Source organism: Cygnus olor, chromosome Z (genome assembly GCF_009769625.2).
Source record: "Cygnus olor isolate bCygOlo1 chromosome Z, bCygOlo1.pri.v2, whole genome shotgun sequence".
Classification (NCBI taxonomy): domain Eukaryota; kingdom Metazoa; phylum Chordata; class Aves; order Anseriformes; family Anatidae; genus Cygnus; species Cygnus olor.
Window position 1 is genome coordinate 24,294,859 of NC_049198.1, and position 18,179 is coordinate 24,313,037.

General features: G+C 36.7%; 1 protein-coding gene across 2 annotated transcripts in view; it reads left to right on the plus strand.

Moving 5' to 3' along the window:
- ARSB (arylsulfatase B) overlaps positions 1 to 18,179 on the plus strand; it is a 64,985-nt gene that overhangs the window by 24,631 nt on the left and 22,175 nt on the right. For both annotated transcript variants that reach the window (XM_040541607.1, XM_040541608.1), the window contains exons 5-6: positions 8,488 to 8,731; positions 16,837 to 16,907. In XM_040541607.1, the coding sequence (XP_040397541.1) occupies positions 8,488 to 8,731; positions 16,837 to 16,907 (315 nt within the window). The remainder of the gene's footprint in view (positions 1 to 8,487; positions 8,732 to 16,836; positions 16,908 to 18,179) is intronic.

An 18,179-nucleotide genomic window follows, 5' to 3' on the forward strand; every position in this document is an offset into this window, starting at 1 on the left:
CTACAAATGCCAAAAACAATTGTTAAGCTAATGATAATTAGAATTACTAGGGTACATATCTAGGAATGCCATTCTGCCTTTGTAACTGAGGTTGTGTAATATGTATCACAAATTTAAACTCTCTGGTTTTATCATTTTATGAGAATGGAAGGTTTAGAACAAATAGAAGTCAAAGACAATTTATGTAAAGCCTGAGTATTTTTATGAGGATCATGGTTTAAAACAATATGTACTCAAAATGTAGTCAGGAAGGGTGGGTGGTTTTTGGTGTGTTTTTTTGTTGTTGTTTATTTGGTTGGTTTGTTGGGTGGTTGGTTGGTTTTGTTTTTTTGTTTGTTTGTTTTTATTTTTGGTAAGGAGGGTTATGAGTAGCTCCTTGCTTCGAGTAAGAAAACACTGTTGAAAAGAAATACTGGAATTGAAACTGCTTAATAACAGCACCTAATACAACCCTGTATGAGTCTGTGGAGAATTCTCTGCAACACTTCTTCAGGGAGCTTGTCTAGAACAATTTGCCAGGCACATGAACAGGACTGCAAGGTTTAGCTCAACTGTGGTCATAACAAGAAAGCAGCAACATGAGGAGTCACAAACAAGACAAAAAAGGGTGCTCTATTAAAAAAAAAAAAAAAAAAGTTACTTTGCTGTAGAATCATAGAATCATTCAGGTTGTTTAAAACCTCTAAGATCATCTAGTCCAACCTTTATTGTAGTACTGACAAGTCCACCCCTAAACCATGCTCCTAAGTTCTAAATCGACAGGTTTCTTGAAGACCTCCAGGGATGGTAACTCAGCCACTTCCCTGAGTAGCCTGTTCCAATGCCACACAACCCTTTCAGTAAAGAAATTTTTCCTAATATCCAACCTAAACCTCTCCTGGCGCAAATTGAGGCCATTTCCCCTTGTCTTATCACTTGGTGCTTGGGAGAAGAGACCAATCCCAACCTTGCTACAGCCTCCTTTAAGGTACTTGTAGAACACAATAAGGTCTCCCCTGAGCCTCCCTTTCTCCAAGCTAAGCAACCCCAGCTCCCACAGCTGCTCCTTGAAAGGCTTGTTCTCTAAACCCTTCATCAACATTGTAGCCCTTCTCTGGACACTGGACGCTGATACAAGCCAGGATGCTGTTGGCCTTCTTGGCCGCCTGAGCACATTTCTGGCTCACATTCATATGGCTATCAAACAATGCTCCCAGGTCCTTTTCTGCCAGGCAGCTTTCCAGCCACTCTTCCCCCAGCCTGTAAAGTTGCGTGAGGTAATTGTGCCTCAAGTGCAGGACCCAGCACTTAGCCTTCTTGAACCTCATACAGTTGGCCTAGGCCCATTAGTCCAGCTCATCCAGCTCCCTCTGCACAGCCCTCCTATCCTCAAGCAGATCAGCACTCGCTCCTACCCTGGTGTCTTCTGTGAACTTACTGAGGGTGCACTTGATCCCCTTGTCCAGATCGTTGACAAAGATAGTTGAAACAAGATCTAGTCTGTTGGTGGAAAAATGTGTTGCTATACAACAAGGCACGTTGTTGCTTTTGAATAATACACAAAACAAAGAAAAATTATTTTCTGTATCATTTACAATTTTTAATTTAGTCACTTAAGTCCCACAGAAAAACTGACAAAGGATAAGGGAAATCTTTAAAAGTGAAGACCAGTTCCTAGTTTATTTGCACCTCTATTCTAGAGTATTAATTTGAGGCAACACCATTAGCAGAAGCTGCTAAGACAGTGTGTGCAGGTAGTAAAAGTCACAGAAGGGAAATCACTTGGACCACTGGGCCATATGCAGAAAAAAGTTCTTGGGCTGATCATGCTAAAGTGTGCTTTGGAAGATGTTCTTACGGTGTTTTCACACCATCCAAAAATAAAACAAAGATCTTTTCATAGTTTTTTAAGTAGGCTTTTAATTTCACCCCATAGGCAATAATGATTTCTGTGCACATGACTAGGGGAGGGTAAGCTTTTTTTCTTAAAACAAAACAAAGTCCCCAAACTGGCATTATGTATTCTTACAAAATTGCTTCCATTTGAACTCCTTTCTCAACCATTACTTTCGAACCCATTGATATGTGAAGTCTTGGTAAACCAATTAATGTTATTAATATTGCATCTGAATTCAATAGCAACTGGTAAATTAACTTTGCAAGGAATGCACAATGAGATTTATGATCCTGGGAAGACCCTTGGTCAGGGTTTGTTCTGATGTCACCACTCTCGCCATTTTCAATTTTTCCATTGTCTGAGGATGGATAAATAATGAATGAAGTTTTTCACGTGGTTCTTATTATCTGTTGCCTATGTAGATTGTCTTCATGGTATGAAGTAGGCTGTTGCTGCAATTGCAGACTAATTCAATGAAAAAGTGAGTCAATGCAAAGACTGGAATCCATACATGCTTCATTAGTTATTGCTCTCAGAATTGTTTTTTCCTGTTCCTTATTATCAAGCTGTTCTTCAAAGAGGTTATATTCATTAAACTGTTTACTAGTTGCATACATCCCACACCACCGCATATATATAGTGCACTAGTCAGAATGTTTGGCAGCTGGCAACTCTTCAGAGGAGAGTTTGGGAGAAACAGAATGGCCCCTCTGTTTAGTTTTGTTTATTGATTCGTTAAAGAACTCCTGCAAAACATCTTTGACAGTTTACAAATTACAGATTTAACAAATTAAATTCTTTCTCATGTATATGACAGTGAATATTAATGACAAAAGCAGATGTTTGTGAAGAGAAAACATTGGAATTCATTTTTAAAGGTATAGTCAAGATGCAAAAACTTTGTTGTGTTTTATTTTGCTTATGGTTTATATTTTCTAAAAAAATCCTATTCATTAGCTTTACAAAACCCACAATATTTTGAAAGCCGTCTTCTGTCGTACAAAGATTTTTTTCAATATAGATTATATTCTCTGATTTTCTATGTGAGAAATATGTTCTGTTTTCATCTAAAATCTTTTGGGAGGAAGGTACAATGGATTTTTGTTGTTTCAACTCGGTGTGTTAAAGTGTTTTAATGTGAACACCATTGTATTGACTTTAAAAGGGGGGAGAAAGTGATTAGGTGTAAGTAGGAGTATGAGGGAAAGAAGTAAAAACAGTCCTATATGAAATGTTTTTTTTTTCTTGAAGGCAAATTTGGGTAGTTGCTAGGCTTAAAAGAAAAAAATATATATATTTTTTCCAGCTATTTTCATCAAAATGGATGGCAGAAATTCTCCAAGACTTAAAATGTATTCGGGATGTTGGAGTACTGTGTAAAATTATTTCTAAAGCAAAAGCAATTTCATCTGGAGAGCTTTATATCAAGCTTTTTTATCAGGACACATGTCCCAGGGATATATTCTTCTGGAAAAACTAACAAAATGTTTTGTTGCTTGTTGCTTTTGGTTTGGGGGCATCATGTTGGTTTGGGGCATTTTAGACCTACTAATTTTGTTAGTCAGTTCAATTGAGATTGTTTGATGTGGCAATTCTTTTGGAAGAGGAATTCAGATCCTGTCAGATTCCTGTCTTTGGATACTGAAGGACAACACAAAATTAAAAGACAGTTGTGCTACTCACAAGAGACATACATGTTGGCAGGGAGTGATACTAGAGATGTGCATGGCTTTTATACCCAGGGGCTCTAACTTTTGTCCAATTCCTGGTCCTCAGAACTATCTACTGCCCTATTATGTATGTCACTACATGGTTCTCTCAGATCTAACAGTTGCAGGCTCTCTCACCAGTACTTAGAGCTCTCAATACATTTCCTTTTCTTTTTATGGTTTTTGCTTTCTCTTACTCAGCAGGAATGACATCGCTTCCCAAATCAGTGCAGCACTGGTGTTTTTTACTAGTTTATACAGATCTCTCCGTAGTCAGCAAGGCTGATGTTAATTCAAGGGTGCACTACTTTGATCAAACCAACCTTTTAAAGTAGCTAGGATTCTTTTTCTTTTTTTTGTGTGTGTGTGTGTGTTGTTGTTGTTGTTTGTTTTGTTTTGTTTCTGACCTTGTTTTGCCATTTATGCTGGCAAATATGCCAGCGTAAATGGTTCTGGTTTTGCCATTTACGCTGGCAAATATGCCATTTACGCTGGCAAATATGCCTCGAATTTCAGCTTACAGAAGAAAATCCTGTCAGAATGAAAAAAGAACATCTCAGGCACCCTTTTCTTAAAATAACACAGAATGATGGGATTGATAAAAATACCAAGAGAAAATAAAAGTAGCTAAACACCTATCAAACCAAGCCAAACCAAGCCGACAACAAAGCTCATTAAAAATGTATGATGCTTCCATTTAAGAAAACAAACAAAACTGAATAAATTAGTTAGGTAATGCTTATGCCAAGTACCATCATTTCTAATTATAGCCTTATTCTCTCCCCTTTCATCCTTTCTTTATGAACAGGAGCTGGTTTGTTTTATGATTTTTGTAATGCACATAATATGTTGTGGGTACTACTGAAGTCTAAATTATACAGATATAATTACAAAAATGATTCTTACAGATAGGAAAAATATGCTCACTACATTTTCCAGACTATTTTGCTATTATATTTAATGAAATTCTACTTGTTGTTTGTCTCCGGGAAAGAGACAATTGAAGTATCATGCTTGGGGGAGGCTTGTGTTTTCAGCTGAAGTAGCAAGGTTGAAGTTTTAATAATAAGAAATGTTACAAATCAGGGCCTCTAGCCTTAGGTACCTTGATTCCAAAAGCTTGCTCTGGAGACTGCTGAGGTAATGTGTTACGATGAGTCATGGAGAGAAACAGTTGCAAAAATGGTTGATAAATCATTGAGGAAGTGTTGTTTTGAAGTGGGTTTATAATTGGATATGGTTCTGGTGTAGAACATGAAGCAACAATGATCCTATTTGTCTGTTACCTAAGTGGATATTGCCTGTGTTGTAAATAACTGGAATTTTCCATATGGACTTCTGAGTGTGTTGCAAGTTCAAGATACTTTGCTAAAACAACATGAAGAGTTAGTAAGGAGTGGCTTATTTGGAAGAATACGAGAATGTCTGTATGGCCACAGACAGAAGATCCATCTAAACATGCATCCCCTCACTGCAGCAATATCTGGTAGCATGTTCCTAGGAAAGTGTTAGAACTTGTCATCTCTGTCCTTCACCAAAAACTTTGTGAAATTTTTTCTAATCTTCAGCAGCTTGTGGCTGAAGAAATTCCTGAGACAGAGAATCTGTCTTAGTGTCTTAGAATGAAATAGTTCTTTCATTTAATCAATTATATTGATCAATGATATCAATGATATTTTAATCTTGAACTTCTCCATTGGCTTTCTGCAAACTTTGTGCAATAGCATCAATGGATAAATTATCAGTAAGATAGCATCCACAGGTGTTATCTTAGAGGAAGGATGTTTGTATTGGGGCTGCCCCTTGAGTACTGTGTTCAGTTTTTGGCCCCTCACTACAAGAAGGACATTGAGGCCCTGGAGCGTGTCCAGAGAAGGGCTACAAAGCTGGTGAAGGGCCTGAAACACAAGTCCTATGGTGAGTGGCTGAGGGAACTGGGGTTGTTTAGTCTGGAGAAGTGGAGGCTCAGGGGAGACCTTATTGCTCTCTACAACTACCTGAAAGGAAGGTGTGGGGAGCTGGGGGTCGGCCTCTTCTCGCAGATAACTAGTGATAGGACTAGAGGGAATGGCCTCAAGTTGCACCAGGGGAGGTTTAGGCTGGAAATGAGGAGACATTTCTTCTCAGAAAGAGCAGTCAGGCATTGGAACGGGTTGGCCAGGGAACTGGTAGCATCACCGTCCCTGGGGGTGTTTAAGGAAAGGTTGGACGTGGTGCTTAGGGACATGGTTTAGTGGGTGACATTAGTAGTAGGGGGCTGGTTGGATCAGATGGTCTTTTCCAACCTTAATGATTCTACGTGGTTACACAATACCTATCCATTTTGTGTCCTGCTGTCTAGACATACCCTAGTAGGTAAGACCACCTAGAACTCCAGTTACAGTCCTGTAGTGTTTTTTCATGCCTTTCTTTCTCCAAAATCTACATCTCATGAAGTCAGTGGCTTCTTTTTTATTCCCTTCCCCTGCCTTTATTATCTACTATTTGGCTTAGTATTTCATCAATACAAACTTGACTATGATCTTTTAGTATGATGAAACTTTCTACTCTTTAATGTATTGTTGATATTTGAAGTCCTAGATAGTATTTCAAACCATACAGAAATAGATATATCTAACTTTGAAAAATGATATTATTTATGTATAAACTGTAGGTGACGCATCAACTCTGTTTTGCTTAACTAGAAAGTAAACTTCAAGAATCAAAACAGAAACCATCCTTTTCCTTCCTTCAAAACTTTCTTGATAACTAGGTAGAGAACTGAAGCAGAAAATAATTCTTGAATATGAATTCCTTAGGGAGAGGGAAGTAGTAAGTTAGAAATGTGAAAACAAGTGGGGTGGATCTTGTTTCACATGTTGTTGTTGTTTTTCCATTTACATATCAGGTAAGCTATCAAAACAAGAAAATATTTTTGTTGTCCCCCCCCCCCTTTTTTTTTTTTCAATCTTATTGTACTACATCTGACATTGCATATGTCTTTACTTGTGGATATATGTTAGATAGAATCCTTGTCTCAGGAATTTTATTGCATAATGAAACTGGCATAATCTGAATGTCTAAACTACAGATAGTAATGTCTCAGAAAAAAAAAAAAAGTACAATAAGGATTTGACTGTAAACCAGGAAAGGTACACTTTTCTCTCTCCATTCTTCAGTAAGACATTCTACTTCTATAATTTCCTTGATACTTTGTTGTTGATATGCCAGTTTCTATAATCCTGAATACTAGCATTAAACAGCTAGAGAAAGTAAGTACCCTGTCATACAAAGAAAATACTTAACATACTTAAGATTCGATTCCACAGTATGTCCTAAGTTCTAAAATTGTGTAGCTACTGATACCTTTTACTGTAATACCACCAAAGTTTAAGAGCTACTGAAAGCTCTGTTCCCTGAGTATTCCCAACAGGAATTCCTGTTTACACTAAGAGTAAAAGGAACCGTTGAACTGATGTCTTCTTTATCTCTGACAACTGTTTAAATTCTCAGATCTCATCTTTGTGGGAGAATTATTGGTAGCTGGTATTGGGTTGCATGTATTTCATACTGTAAACAGTAAAACTCTTGATTTATTTATTTTTTAACCCAAGAGTGCAAGCAGCCCTGCTGGAAGATAATTGGGCCATAGAGCACTGCACTTTCCAGATCATGCAACTTTTTCCTCACGTGTTTCATTTAGTTTAGGCTTCTACCTGTGAAAATCTTCCACTACATTATTCATTAGTAGAACAAAAAGAGTTTCTCAGTAGAAGGATGTTCACAGTAGGGGTTTACACTGATGCTTAATTAATAAAACAGAAGGGAGATCATTTGGCTGTGTTGCAGTTACAGTAAAGTTCTTCTGTAATCTGTTGGACATGAACTTCCTGTTTTTTACCTCAAATTCCAGCTTTTTAGTCAGAAAGTGCTTCAAATAGAAACTTGACAGATTTTACTGAATGTCAGTTCAATGACTACTATGGAAAGTAATTTTAAACTTACTAAAATACAGAAAAATCATGCTTACAAGGATTGCTATCAATTACTCTTCTGAAATCATTAAAGCAGGTATGAACAAGAACAGCTATACAATACAATAGTAGTAAAAGTAACTTCAAAGTGTCATGAATCCTGTTAATTTTAGGAATCTGGATGTTTTTCTAAGTGTAGAAGATTGATCAGGAAAGAGTTTAAAAGGTTACATGAGCTATCTCTAATTCATGTAGATACGTCTGAGTTACTGTAGTCAAAGTTCAACTTTTTCTATAACCATCTTGCATTTTGTTCTCACCAAACACAATAGATGCAGCATATTTCCAAATTATTTCAACTATTTCAGGTACTCTCAACTCAAGTTTTCTCCCTTTGCCTGTGAAATCATCTGTTTTGTGTGACATCAAACAAAAAAAAAATGAGAAAATTAGTTCTTAACTATGAATACATTTATTGTCCTGATACTGGAATAACAGTTTTCCATTTAAAGTATAACTGCTTCAGAAAACAGAACAATAGTGTAGTCTGAGTACTGATGATGATAGCAACTCTTCCTATGGTCTTGAAAGTAGTTGGAATTAATTTTTTTTTTTAAGTCCATAGCTCTGGAAGCTTTGGATGTCTAATGATCAACGGTTGTTGTTAACAATACCTTTCTAAATCATTGCTTTGTAGTATGGTATCATTTTTGCCCAGTAATAACTTTTCATTGAGGTAATTTGTAAAACTTTTGCAAGAATTAACTCAGTTTGTAACACATTCTGAATATGTAGTACATTGTATTAACACCTAAGAGCTCTATGCAAGTACTTGCATGTCATATCTACATTGTGAAAATATTTTTTTCACATGGGTGAATAAATGTTGTGGGGAGGATTGTTCTGTTTCTTTCTTACCACTGATTCCTTACAATTACTTGTTTTTCAGATAATGGAGGACAGACTATGGCAGGTGGAAATAACTGGCCACTCAGAGGAAGAAAATGGACCCTCTGGGAAGGAGGAGTGAGAGGAGTAGGCTTTGTTGCAAGTCCTTTACTGAAACAAAAAGGTGTAGAAAGTCATGAACTAATACATATCTCTGACTGGCTGCCAACACTGGTGCACCTTGCTGGAGGACATACCAATGGCACTAAGCCTTTGGATGGCTTTGATGTTTGGAAAACTATCAGGTAACTTGCATGTCAAATCACTGAGTCAGAATTCTGGTATGAGAAGAATTTATTCAGACCAGAGAACAGAGCTGGAATTGGAGGGAAAATATTACGTTTGCTTCCCTAAAGAGGGGAAGATAAATGTGCTGTTAACTTTGCTGTCCATGAAAGAATTATCAAGATTGCAAATTAATCCTTGTCCCAGATACAAAGCCTCCATAATGCGTTAGCTTGTGTGTGTTGAATTTATAAATGTGTATGCAACATTGCATAAACATAGTATACTTTGTCAAGAATCCTCTATCATCCAGAAGTATGCTAACTGATTTTGTGCTGTGTGGAGTGTATGTTAGTAAATTATATGGATCCAGCCCTCCTTTCTACAGAGGCAAATTGGCCGTCTCTGCAGTATGCTTCTGGAATTGTTATGTGTGGGAAATCTATGCATACATTAAACTAATTGAATATGGATTCCACTTTGATTCAGCAAGATTTTTTACATCGGTGTAGAATCTGCCAGGCTGGCCTGAAGTATGAGCATTTGGATGGGTCCTTAGCATGGTGTCCAGTGCCTCAGAAAGCTTTTGAGGCTGGGTGCAATGGTAGATCTGACTTGGTTCCTGGGTTTGTGATGTTGTGCCTGATTTAAGCAAGTGCAATGCAGAAACGCTTAGATGGCTGTAAAGAAGGCAGCTTAGCTCCAGCTGGATTGGCACTGAGATCATGAATACCTAATGAATTTTACTGGGCTCAGTCTGACTCTGTATACTTCTTGTGCTGTCTGTATTAAATGGGATATCCCAGACCCCATTAGTTCAGATAATGGAGAGTCTTCTGTGCATTAAAGGAAAAATGAGTTAAATCCCATACATTTTTCCTCTGGAGAAACATAATAAAAATGGTATCACAAATGTTAGATATTGGACTTGGGGCTCTGGGCACATCTGAGTATGTGCTTATTACTGGTGCACTAGGCTCACCAAAGTAAATTGAATGTAAAAGAATAAATGAAATAGGCATTAACTGGTAAAGGTGATTTTTGACTGGAACAAACTATCAAAAGGAACTCTGATTTTGCCCCTTTGTGCTATTTTCAGTCAAAACTTACATTCAATCAGTCCTTCATCTTTCAAAGCTGTTCTTTTATTTTAATGTTCTTTTATTCTACTAAAATGGATTATAAAGCCCTTAAAACCTGAGTTTCTGAAGAATTTTAAACTTCTGTGGCGAAGCTTGGTTTTGCAAAAGTTGTCTGGTCACGTTGGTTTAAATTCCTTTCTTTCTTCCTTTTCTGTGCTACATGTATTGTATCAAGTGATGGGACTAAGTTTGATTGTCTATGTTCTTAGAAGTTGTTTTATTTTATTTGGTCTTTGAATATAGTTTTAAATTACGTGAGAATTATTTACCATGGAAAGTTTAATACTGCTAAACAGAACAAAAGAACTAGCAATTCTATTTTGTAAATGTTGTTCATCTGCAATTTAGTGTTTTGTTTCCTTTGATAGTCTTTGCTCTGTTTTTATAGCAGTCAGCCAGTATTATGGATCATTACTTGTAAGGGTACTTACTTCTTTGTATACTATGTGTTATATAGCCTTTTGTCCTTTTCTCAGGCTTCCCACTCCAGCTTGCAGCACAAATCTTATTTATGTAGCAGTTGCTGAAACCACTGCAATTGTCTACATAGTTAATTAAGATAAACTAACGCAGATTTCAAGTATTTTAGCATTGTAGACCATGAATTATATCAGTTGAAAAAAAAATTTTTAATCGTTTGTACATTTAGTATGATTACTTGTTTTGAAAGTGCCTTGCTTGATTTATTCCTTAGTGCTGTCTGTTCACGAGGAGCTATGTGGTAGCTTTCTGTCCTAGCTGGAGTTTGCAGAGATCTTGTGGTCTTGTGCCCAGGTATACTGTATGGCTCTCTTCTAAGTGGAAGAAGATAAGGATGTGTATAAATGAGGCCGGGGCCATTAGCTGCCAGGAAGAAATGGAGTCCTCTGTCCAGCCAGAGATAGCAAGATGTTTTACATGCTGACACTACCGTGGGAAAATAGCATCAGCAAGATTGTGGGGTACTGCTAAATTGCAGACTAACTTTTCTTCCAGTTGCCAGCAGAATTTCCACCTACTTTGGATTCACTTTTACACAGGCATTCTTTGTTATGGACTAATCTTCTTAGGTCTGTTTACTTCAGTATTAAAACTATATGTGGGGAAGAACAGGTACAGCTGCATGTCCCCTGCACACTTGTGTCACTTGAATCTTATCTCTTCTTGTAGGATCTGAATGCAGTGTTTACTAGCACTAGCCAGAAAATAGGTGACCTCAGATGTTTGTAGTTGTGCCAACTGGGGTGCCTCTGTCCAAAGGGGAAAGTCAGTTTTTGTGAATTGTTAGGCTGCTGTTTGTCTGACCTGCAGCATAAATGTCAAATTTCACATGATTTTCCCACATAATCAGGAGAAATGAGTGTACTAAATTTCATGATCATAACTCAAAAGGTCACTTGAATATTGGATAGCAAACAACGAAGGAAAAATGCCCTTTTGGTGACATCTGATGGAAAGTTCAAATATGTTGCTACTCTAGGACCAGGTAGCTCATAATGAGTGAAATTATAATTTGCTAAGATTCTACCTCATTTGAAAAATGGAAATTAATAGTGTATCACCACCTTACATGTTTTCTGTTTTTTTTTTTCCTGCCCAGTATTTTACAAGTAGCTGCATATGCTTTTTTTTTTTTTTATATATATAATCTTTAATCCTAAGTCTACTGTTTGATAAGTGTATAATCAAGGGGGAAAAGATTATAAATTGGGAATATTTATTTAGCATAAGGATATATGGAACAATGCAAATATTCTCAGAAGACACAAAAGTAATGGATCCATTCCAGAATATGGTCTTTGTTAATAAATCAGTGATCATTTTTCAAAGGACCTGTTCTTAACATGATATTCATATAAGTAAACATATTTCTGAAAATAAACATATAAGAATATGTCGCATGTTTATATAGATCATAATATAAAAATGTAGACATTAAATATGAATTCCAAAATCCTAAAACAAAATAAACTTTTATAATGATTTTAAAGTGATTAACATGCTGACCTAGTAATGTAGCAAGACTGTATCACTGCGGTCATAGAATCATGGAATGTTTTGGGGTTGGAAGGATCTCTAAAGACCATCTAATTCTACCCCCTTGCCACAGGCAGGGATGCCTCTCTGGCAAGGACCAGGTTGCTCAAAGCCCCATCCAAGCTGGCCTTGAACAAACACTTCCAGGCATGGGGCACCCACAGCTTCTCTGGGCAACCTGTGCCAGTGCCTCACAACCCTCTGAGTAAAGAATTTCTTCCTTATGTCTAGTCTAAATCTACCCTCTTTTAGTTTAAAGCCATCTCCCCTTGTCCTATCACTCCACTCCCTGAACAAGAGTCCCTCTCCAGCTTTCCGGTAGGCCTTCTTTAGGTACTGGTAGGCCCTGTAGGTACTGGGAGACCTAATAGAAGTAGAATGTGATTTTACTTAAACAGAAACTGAAACAGAACAGGTTTCACTCACCCTGTCGTTGTCTGACACACAATCACCAAAAGGTGTGTGTCTAAGAAGTTGGCCCAGTGGCCAGGCACCAAGACAGGGGTTCTTAAGCCATCCGTCTCGCAGCTGGGCCCCAGAATGCTTGTGCCCAGGGTCTGTTGCAGTGGTGCAGAGGTCAAAGAACGCAAGCAATGAAATTCTTCTCACATTTATGTTCTTTGTTTGGTGACCACGCACAGGTTTTGGTTATGCCTTTTTGTCCCCTTATTGGTGCTGTTAGTCCTGTCCCACCCCTGTGAGTCATCAGAAGGCATCACTATTCTTTATCTCCCGATATCCGTGTCCTGGGAAAGTGGCCTCCAACTTGGGATCTTGGATGACCTGCTAATCTGGGTGTCATCAATACAGGCCATTCTGAGAGCCTGCACTGTGTGTTTCCTGCTGTTGTCTCCATATGCAGATATTCCCAGCCTTTTTCTATTCGTACCAATCTTGGCCTTTCTGTTGCAATTCTTTAGAGTAAAAGAAACTAGGACATCAAAAAAGCTCTTCCATGCAAACTGTTCAAACATAATTTTGAACCAGTAGTTCCTAGACTTGATCTTCCTCCAAGTGCCTTCGAAATTAAATTTCAATTCCCTTTAATGTCCCCAGCTTCTTTTTGAAAATGACTTAGTATAGTATCACTGTAACCACACATTTTTGGACATCCATCAGACCATTACAAAATTCACAGAGGGCAGCCACCTGGGATTCCTCGTACCACTTCAGCTTGCCACCATGGTTCTCAGCTTTCATCACATTCAGCTCCTGATGCCCTCCCATTCCCACCCACTACAGAGTAGAGTGCTACAGTATGGGCAATATACTTTTATTTTAACTCTCCGCTGTAAAACTTAAGTCTCAAATATAAACATCCTACATAAATCACAGTACATTCCACTTATCTAGTATCTTAAATTATCACCCATCACACCACAATATAGCTGGAACCTCTAAAACCATGTAAGTATTAGAAATTATATCTAAAATTTGGTAGTAATATCACTAATCTATTTTACAGAAAATAGTAATTGAGAATATCAAGAGTGATTAATGGAAAACAATACTAAAATGCAACTAATCAAGGAATCTAAACTGCACTGCATGTTTCCAAGCAAGTATCTCAAAAGGCATTTGCATTTCTAAGAAACATCTGTTTTCCAGATGCTTGCTACTTTATTTAAATAGAGATATGAGGCAAAATAATTTTTCTTATGTAGAAATTTGCCTTGGTTGATACATTGTTTTGATATATTTTGTTTTTCAACACTGAATATCTACTAAGTCTATGCTCAAAAGAAGGGTTTAGTTTTGCATTAACAAAAAAATGGAAAACTATGGTGCTGATTATGCTAAAGTACATGAAGCAGTATGGTAGCCACTGAGAGATTCAGGATAAAATGCAGTTAAAAAAAATAGTATTTCTCCAAAGCTTGTTAGCAAGTGAAAGCTTTCAAGTTTTACTTAGACATCTTGCCTGCTAAGTTACATTTTTTAAATTTTTGTGATGTTGGACATATCAGATTTGATTGGATGAAATAAAGTAAGATCAACTTGAATTCTTATGTACTAAATGGCAATATTAACTTGAGGAACTAAATACCTGTTTGGAAAAATTATCATTTCTAATTTTGGTGTAAATTACTGCTCACAAAAGAGCAAGTGAAAGCTTAGAGTAATTATTGCCAGCACATCTGAAATATAATTATTTTAGAAAAGTGTATACAGAAATGACCTAGAGAAATATAAGGTATTGCAAATGCTTTTGCTAAGTGACACTGTGGGAAGTAAACATATTTACCCTGAAAAACCTTGTCTTCCTTCCCAAGGAAGACTTCTGCCTATTTAACAACAGAAGTGAAAGACCACAGGTAAATGTTTGTGCAAGTTCACTGAAGAGTAATAGACCTTTCTGTATGTTTTTAAAAAGCAGAAAATAGACTGACATTCTCAGCATAAACTAGCTGATTCTACTACCATCTCTGAATTTAGTCCAATGTGTTCCAATCAATATGTTCTTACATCAAGCAATTTTTGGAAAGCAGTACCTTTTAACTACTTAAATAGATATTCAGTCAATATGGTGGAATAATTCCCAGACAAAAGAAAAACTTCCTTATTCTTAGAGGGAGGAACAATATTGTAGCCTAAAAATAGATAATTTTTAGATATGGTTACACTGAAAACTGCTAAAATAGAAATGTAAGGTATCCTACAGAATCTTACTATTTTCTTATTCTAGTTTCATCAGCTAGAATATATTCCTGATGCATAATATCCTTGGCAGGGCAGCAGGGGACACTAAGGTCAGCTGCGGAGCTCTGCAAATGGGAACTAGGACAGAGTTTAGGCATAGAGAAAGGGAACTCTGCTGCAAGGTTGAATTCTCTACTTCTTTTCTTCAGGACTTTTTTCTGACTTCCTGATGTCCTTTTCTATCAGCCAGCCACTTTCTTTAATGTGCAGTGCTGCCTTCTTCTCTCTGGCTATTGTTTTGTGAATAATATGTAGTGATTATAAACCTCCATTTTTGTGTGCAACAGAATTACGGAAATAACACCAAAACTGAACAAGCAGTTCATTACCAGTTAATGGTACTACGGAGCTTATTGTGGTAAAACCACAAGCCTCAGGTAGTATATCTCATGGCTATATGTAAATGGTATTACCAAGTTACTAATATTAATATTCTATCCTAGAAAATAATGCATTCAATATAAATGACCACTGTAACATGAAAAACTTAAATGAATTCAAGTATAATTTTTATCTTTTGTTCTACCTGCTATGCAAAAAGAGTCATAGCCACATTTACTGTACAGCATCCAACCTACAGATTAAAAGCCATACAAGGAAACTACCTATAGCAATATGATAGTAACAATAGTTGGCTCTAGTAGTGTCAGTATTCTCAGTTCTGACTTTTTGAAGCCTAATCTCATAGTGTGTGAATATTGGATGTATAAATAGGAGAAGTAAGGTACTTTTTTGTTCTGTAAATTACACTAGTGGAAGATACTAGACTACTTAGCAGAGTTCTAGTGTTTGACTTCCTTTGACAGAATACTGGAAAAATTGGAAAGATGAGAATATCTGTCCAAGCAGTCACTACAGAGTCACTTGCATACTTTAAATTCACATCCTACTTTAACGTGTCTAATTGGTTCATGTTATTGTTACCTATTAACACGTGGGAAAAGGCAAGTTTGACCGTAGCTGTAAATGGACCATCTAGAGGCAGTAGTACAGGTCTATTAGATTTTATTAGGGCTGGGCACTCCATAGTTTGGAGTGTGACCACTCCCAGTGGTTAGTTAGGAGAGTGACCGCCAATTAACCTATAGGTTAATTATTGTACTTTGTATTAATTGCAAGGTTGTGTGATCTAAGTAATTTTAATCTTTCATCTGATCCTTCTTATTAATTTTATATTTAATCAAAATGTATAAAATCCAGAAATGGTTTTAGAAATAGAATAGAACAATATTAATTTTAATCAGTTAGTATTGAAACTTCTAAATTATGTGTAAATATTGTTTAATTCTAAAGTACTTCTACAAAAATTATACACTAAAATAACAGCCATTTTTGGCTTTTATTAGAAGCCATTAAGTTTTATGTTAGCTGTTTTTTATTCTTAATGCTAAGTGATTTAGTGGCCTAGGCTGACTTTTTAGAGTATTACAATGAAGGTCATTAACAAAAAGAGAACAATATAAATTATTTGGAAGTTTCTGAAATTGTATGTTTAAATTAACTGTTAAATAATACAATATTGTTTTGTCATGATGGAGTCAATGTTCTTTCTTTTGCACATGTTGCCTTTTATAAGGAATGAATTTATTTTACTGACTTTCTTTTAATACTGGGATATATTTAATTCAGAAAGTTTATTGATAAGTTAGGAGACTGATTCTGTACCACCCCTGTGTAGTCAATAGAAAGATAGATGATTTTTTTTAAGAAGGTAGTTCAAGGTATCTGAATAAACTTTGTGACGTCACTGCAAAAGAAAGAGCTTTTTTTTTTTTTTCTTTTTTTGAGGGGTAGCCAATTCCCGTAATGTTTTTTGAGGCAGCCAGCCAAAATGCTTTCAGCACTGTAGAGTGACGATTCTTGTTTAGGTATGCAGAGAGCAGGACAAGTCTAAGATGTCAACTTAACACTGTTAAATTTGATTTTTAAAGTTAGTAATAATTAACCCCCCCCTTTTTTTTTTTTTTTTTTTTCATTTTGGTAAGACCAGCTCTGTGCTCTGTAAAATTGTGAATAATCCCAGTAAGCGAAGTCAGGGAAATCCCGGCAGCGAAGTCAGGGAAAACAGGTAGGGGCAAAAGCTGTTGCTACTGGGCTGGAAAATAACATTCAGGTTAAAATTGTTAGCAATTAGTTTATGGATATGAATTCTATATTAGGATGTCAAACAAACAACAAAAAAAACCAACAATAACAAAAAAAAAACCTTGCAGAATCCTAACGATTTGTAGAAGGAAATTAATATTTCCTTTTGAAATTTCTCCTAGTGAAGGAAGACCTTCCCCCAGAGTGGAACTGCTTCATAACATTGACCCCATGTTTGTGGATGATTACCCATGTGAGTATGCTACTGATAAAGACTTGTTAAATGTACAGTTTATCTTCCTAATTCTCCTTGTTTTTCTTAAGTAACTTATTTCCTTCTAGGTGAAACAAAATAAAGTAGGATGCCTTCTACTTTTAGGTAAAGAGTTTAGTTCTAAAATACTGAAACATTACTGAAACATAAGAGTACCCCAGGTAGTCTAAATCCTTACTGAATTATGACCGATGCTCACTTCCCATTCTGCAGAGCTCTGAAGCACTGCTGAGTAATGAATAAAGTACTTTGGGACATAGAATTGTTGAGGAGCAGCCATTTGCCTGAGGTGTGCAGGGAGGCACACAGCCAAAACAAACCACCAAATCCTGTCTTCAGTGTTCCAGGTTGGCAGGTAGCTCCCAATGAGCTGCTCAGCCTGGCATGTCTTGATACGTTTATTCAATATGATTGTATTATTGACCTTGCAAATGGAAAACCTGAGTTTGTGAGAATATTAGAAGTTCCAAGCTTTGTGATTGCTTTTGTTCCATAATCATACAAGTTGGATCTTTAGTGACATAATCACATGAATTAGAGCTCAACTTTGCCAATTCCATAGCTCTTTAAAAACCGTCTGTTTTATGATTCAACATTACTAGTTTGCTAAGGACTACAAACTTTTCAAGCAAAGATTTTTTCATGCACAACATTGGAACAGATCCTTTCTAGTGTTTTTATAGCATTTCTGTATTTCATTAAATAAAGAAGTAAATCCAGGCATAGGAATTAGTGGTACAGTACGGACAGTGATCTGTTACTTGCATGACAGATACAAGTTGTGCTGTGGTAACAGGAAGGAAAGTGGTAAGGTGTCCTTCTGCAATGCACATCTGGTTCTGTGATGTTTTTCTGAGAAGGAGAAACATTGTGCACATCTAATGTTGGCTGTACAACACTGCCTGTAGATAATTCCTATATACTGATGGAATTAAGGCGTAGCTACAACAATTTCCCTTCAAAGAATCCTCAATGAGTTGTAGCATTCCTGTACAATGTTATGCCCTGATGTGGTATTCTGAAGCATACTTCAGAGACCATCTTTTCCATGTGGGAGCTGCTATTATTGAGCACAGCTGAGGAATTTGAATAGCCAACTTCCTGGTTTAAACAGAGGCGGGATGAGAAGAGGAAGTTTTCAGGAGCCTAAGCTCAGGAAATACATCCATGGATTGTTTACGTGAAGCCACACCGTGATGATTCTTTACTGTACACTACTTCTAGTGTGTCCTCGCTATGTGTGCATGTGTG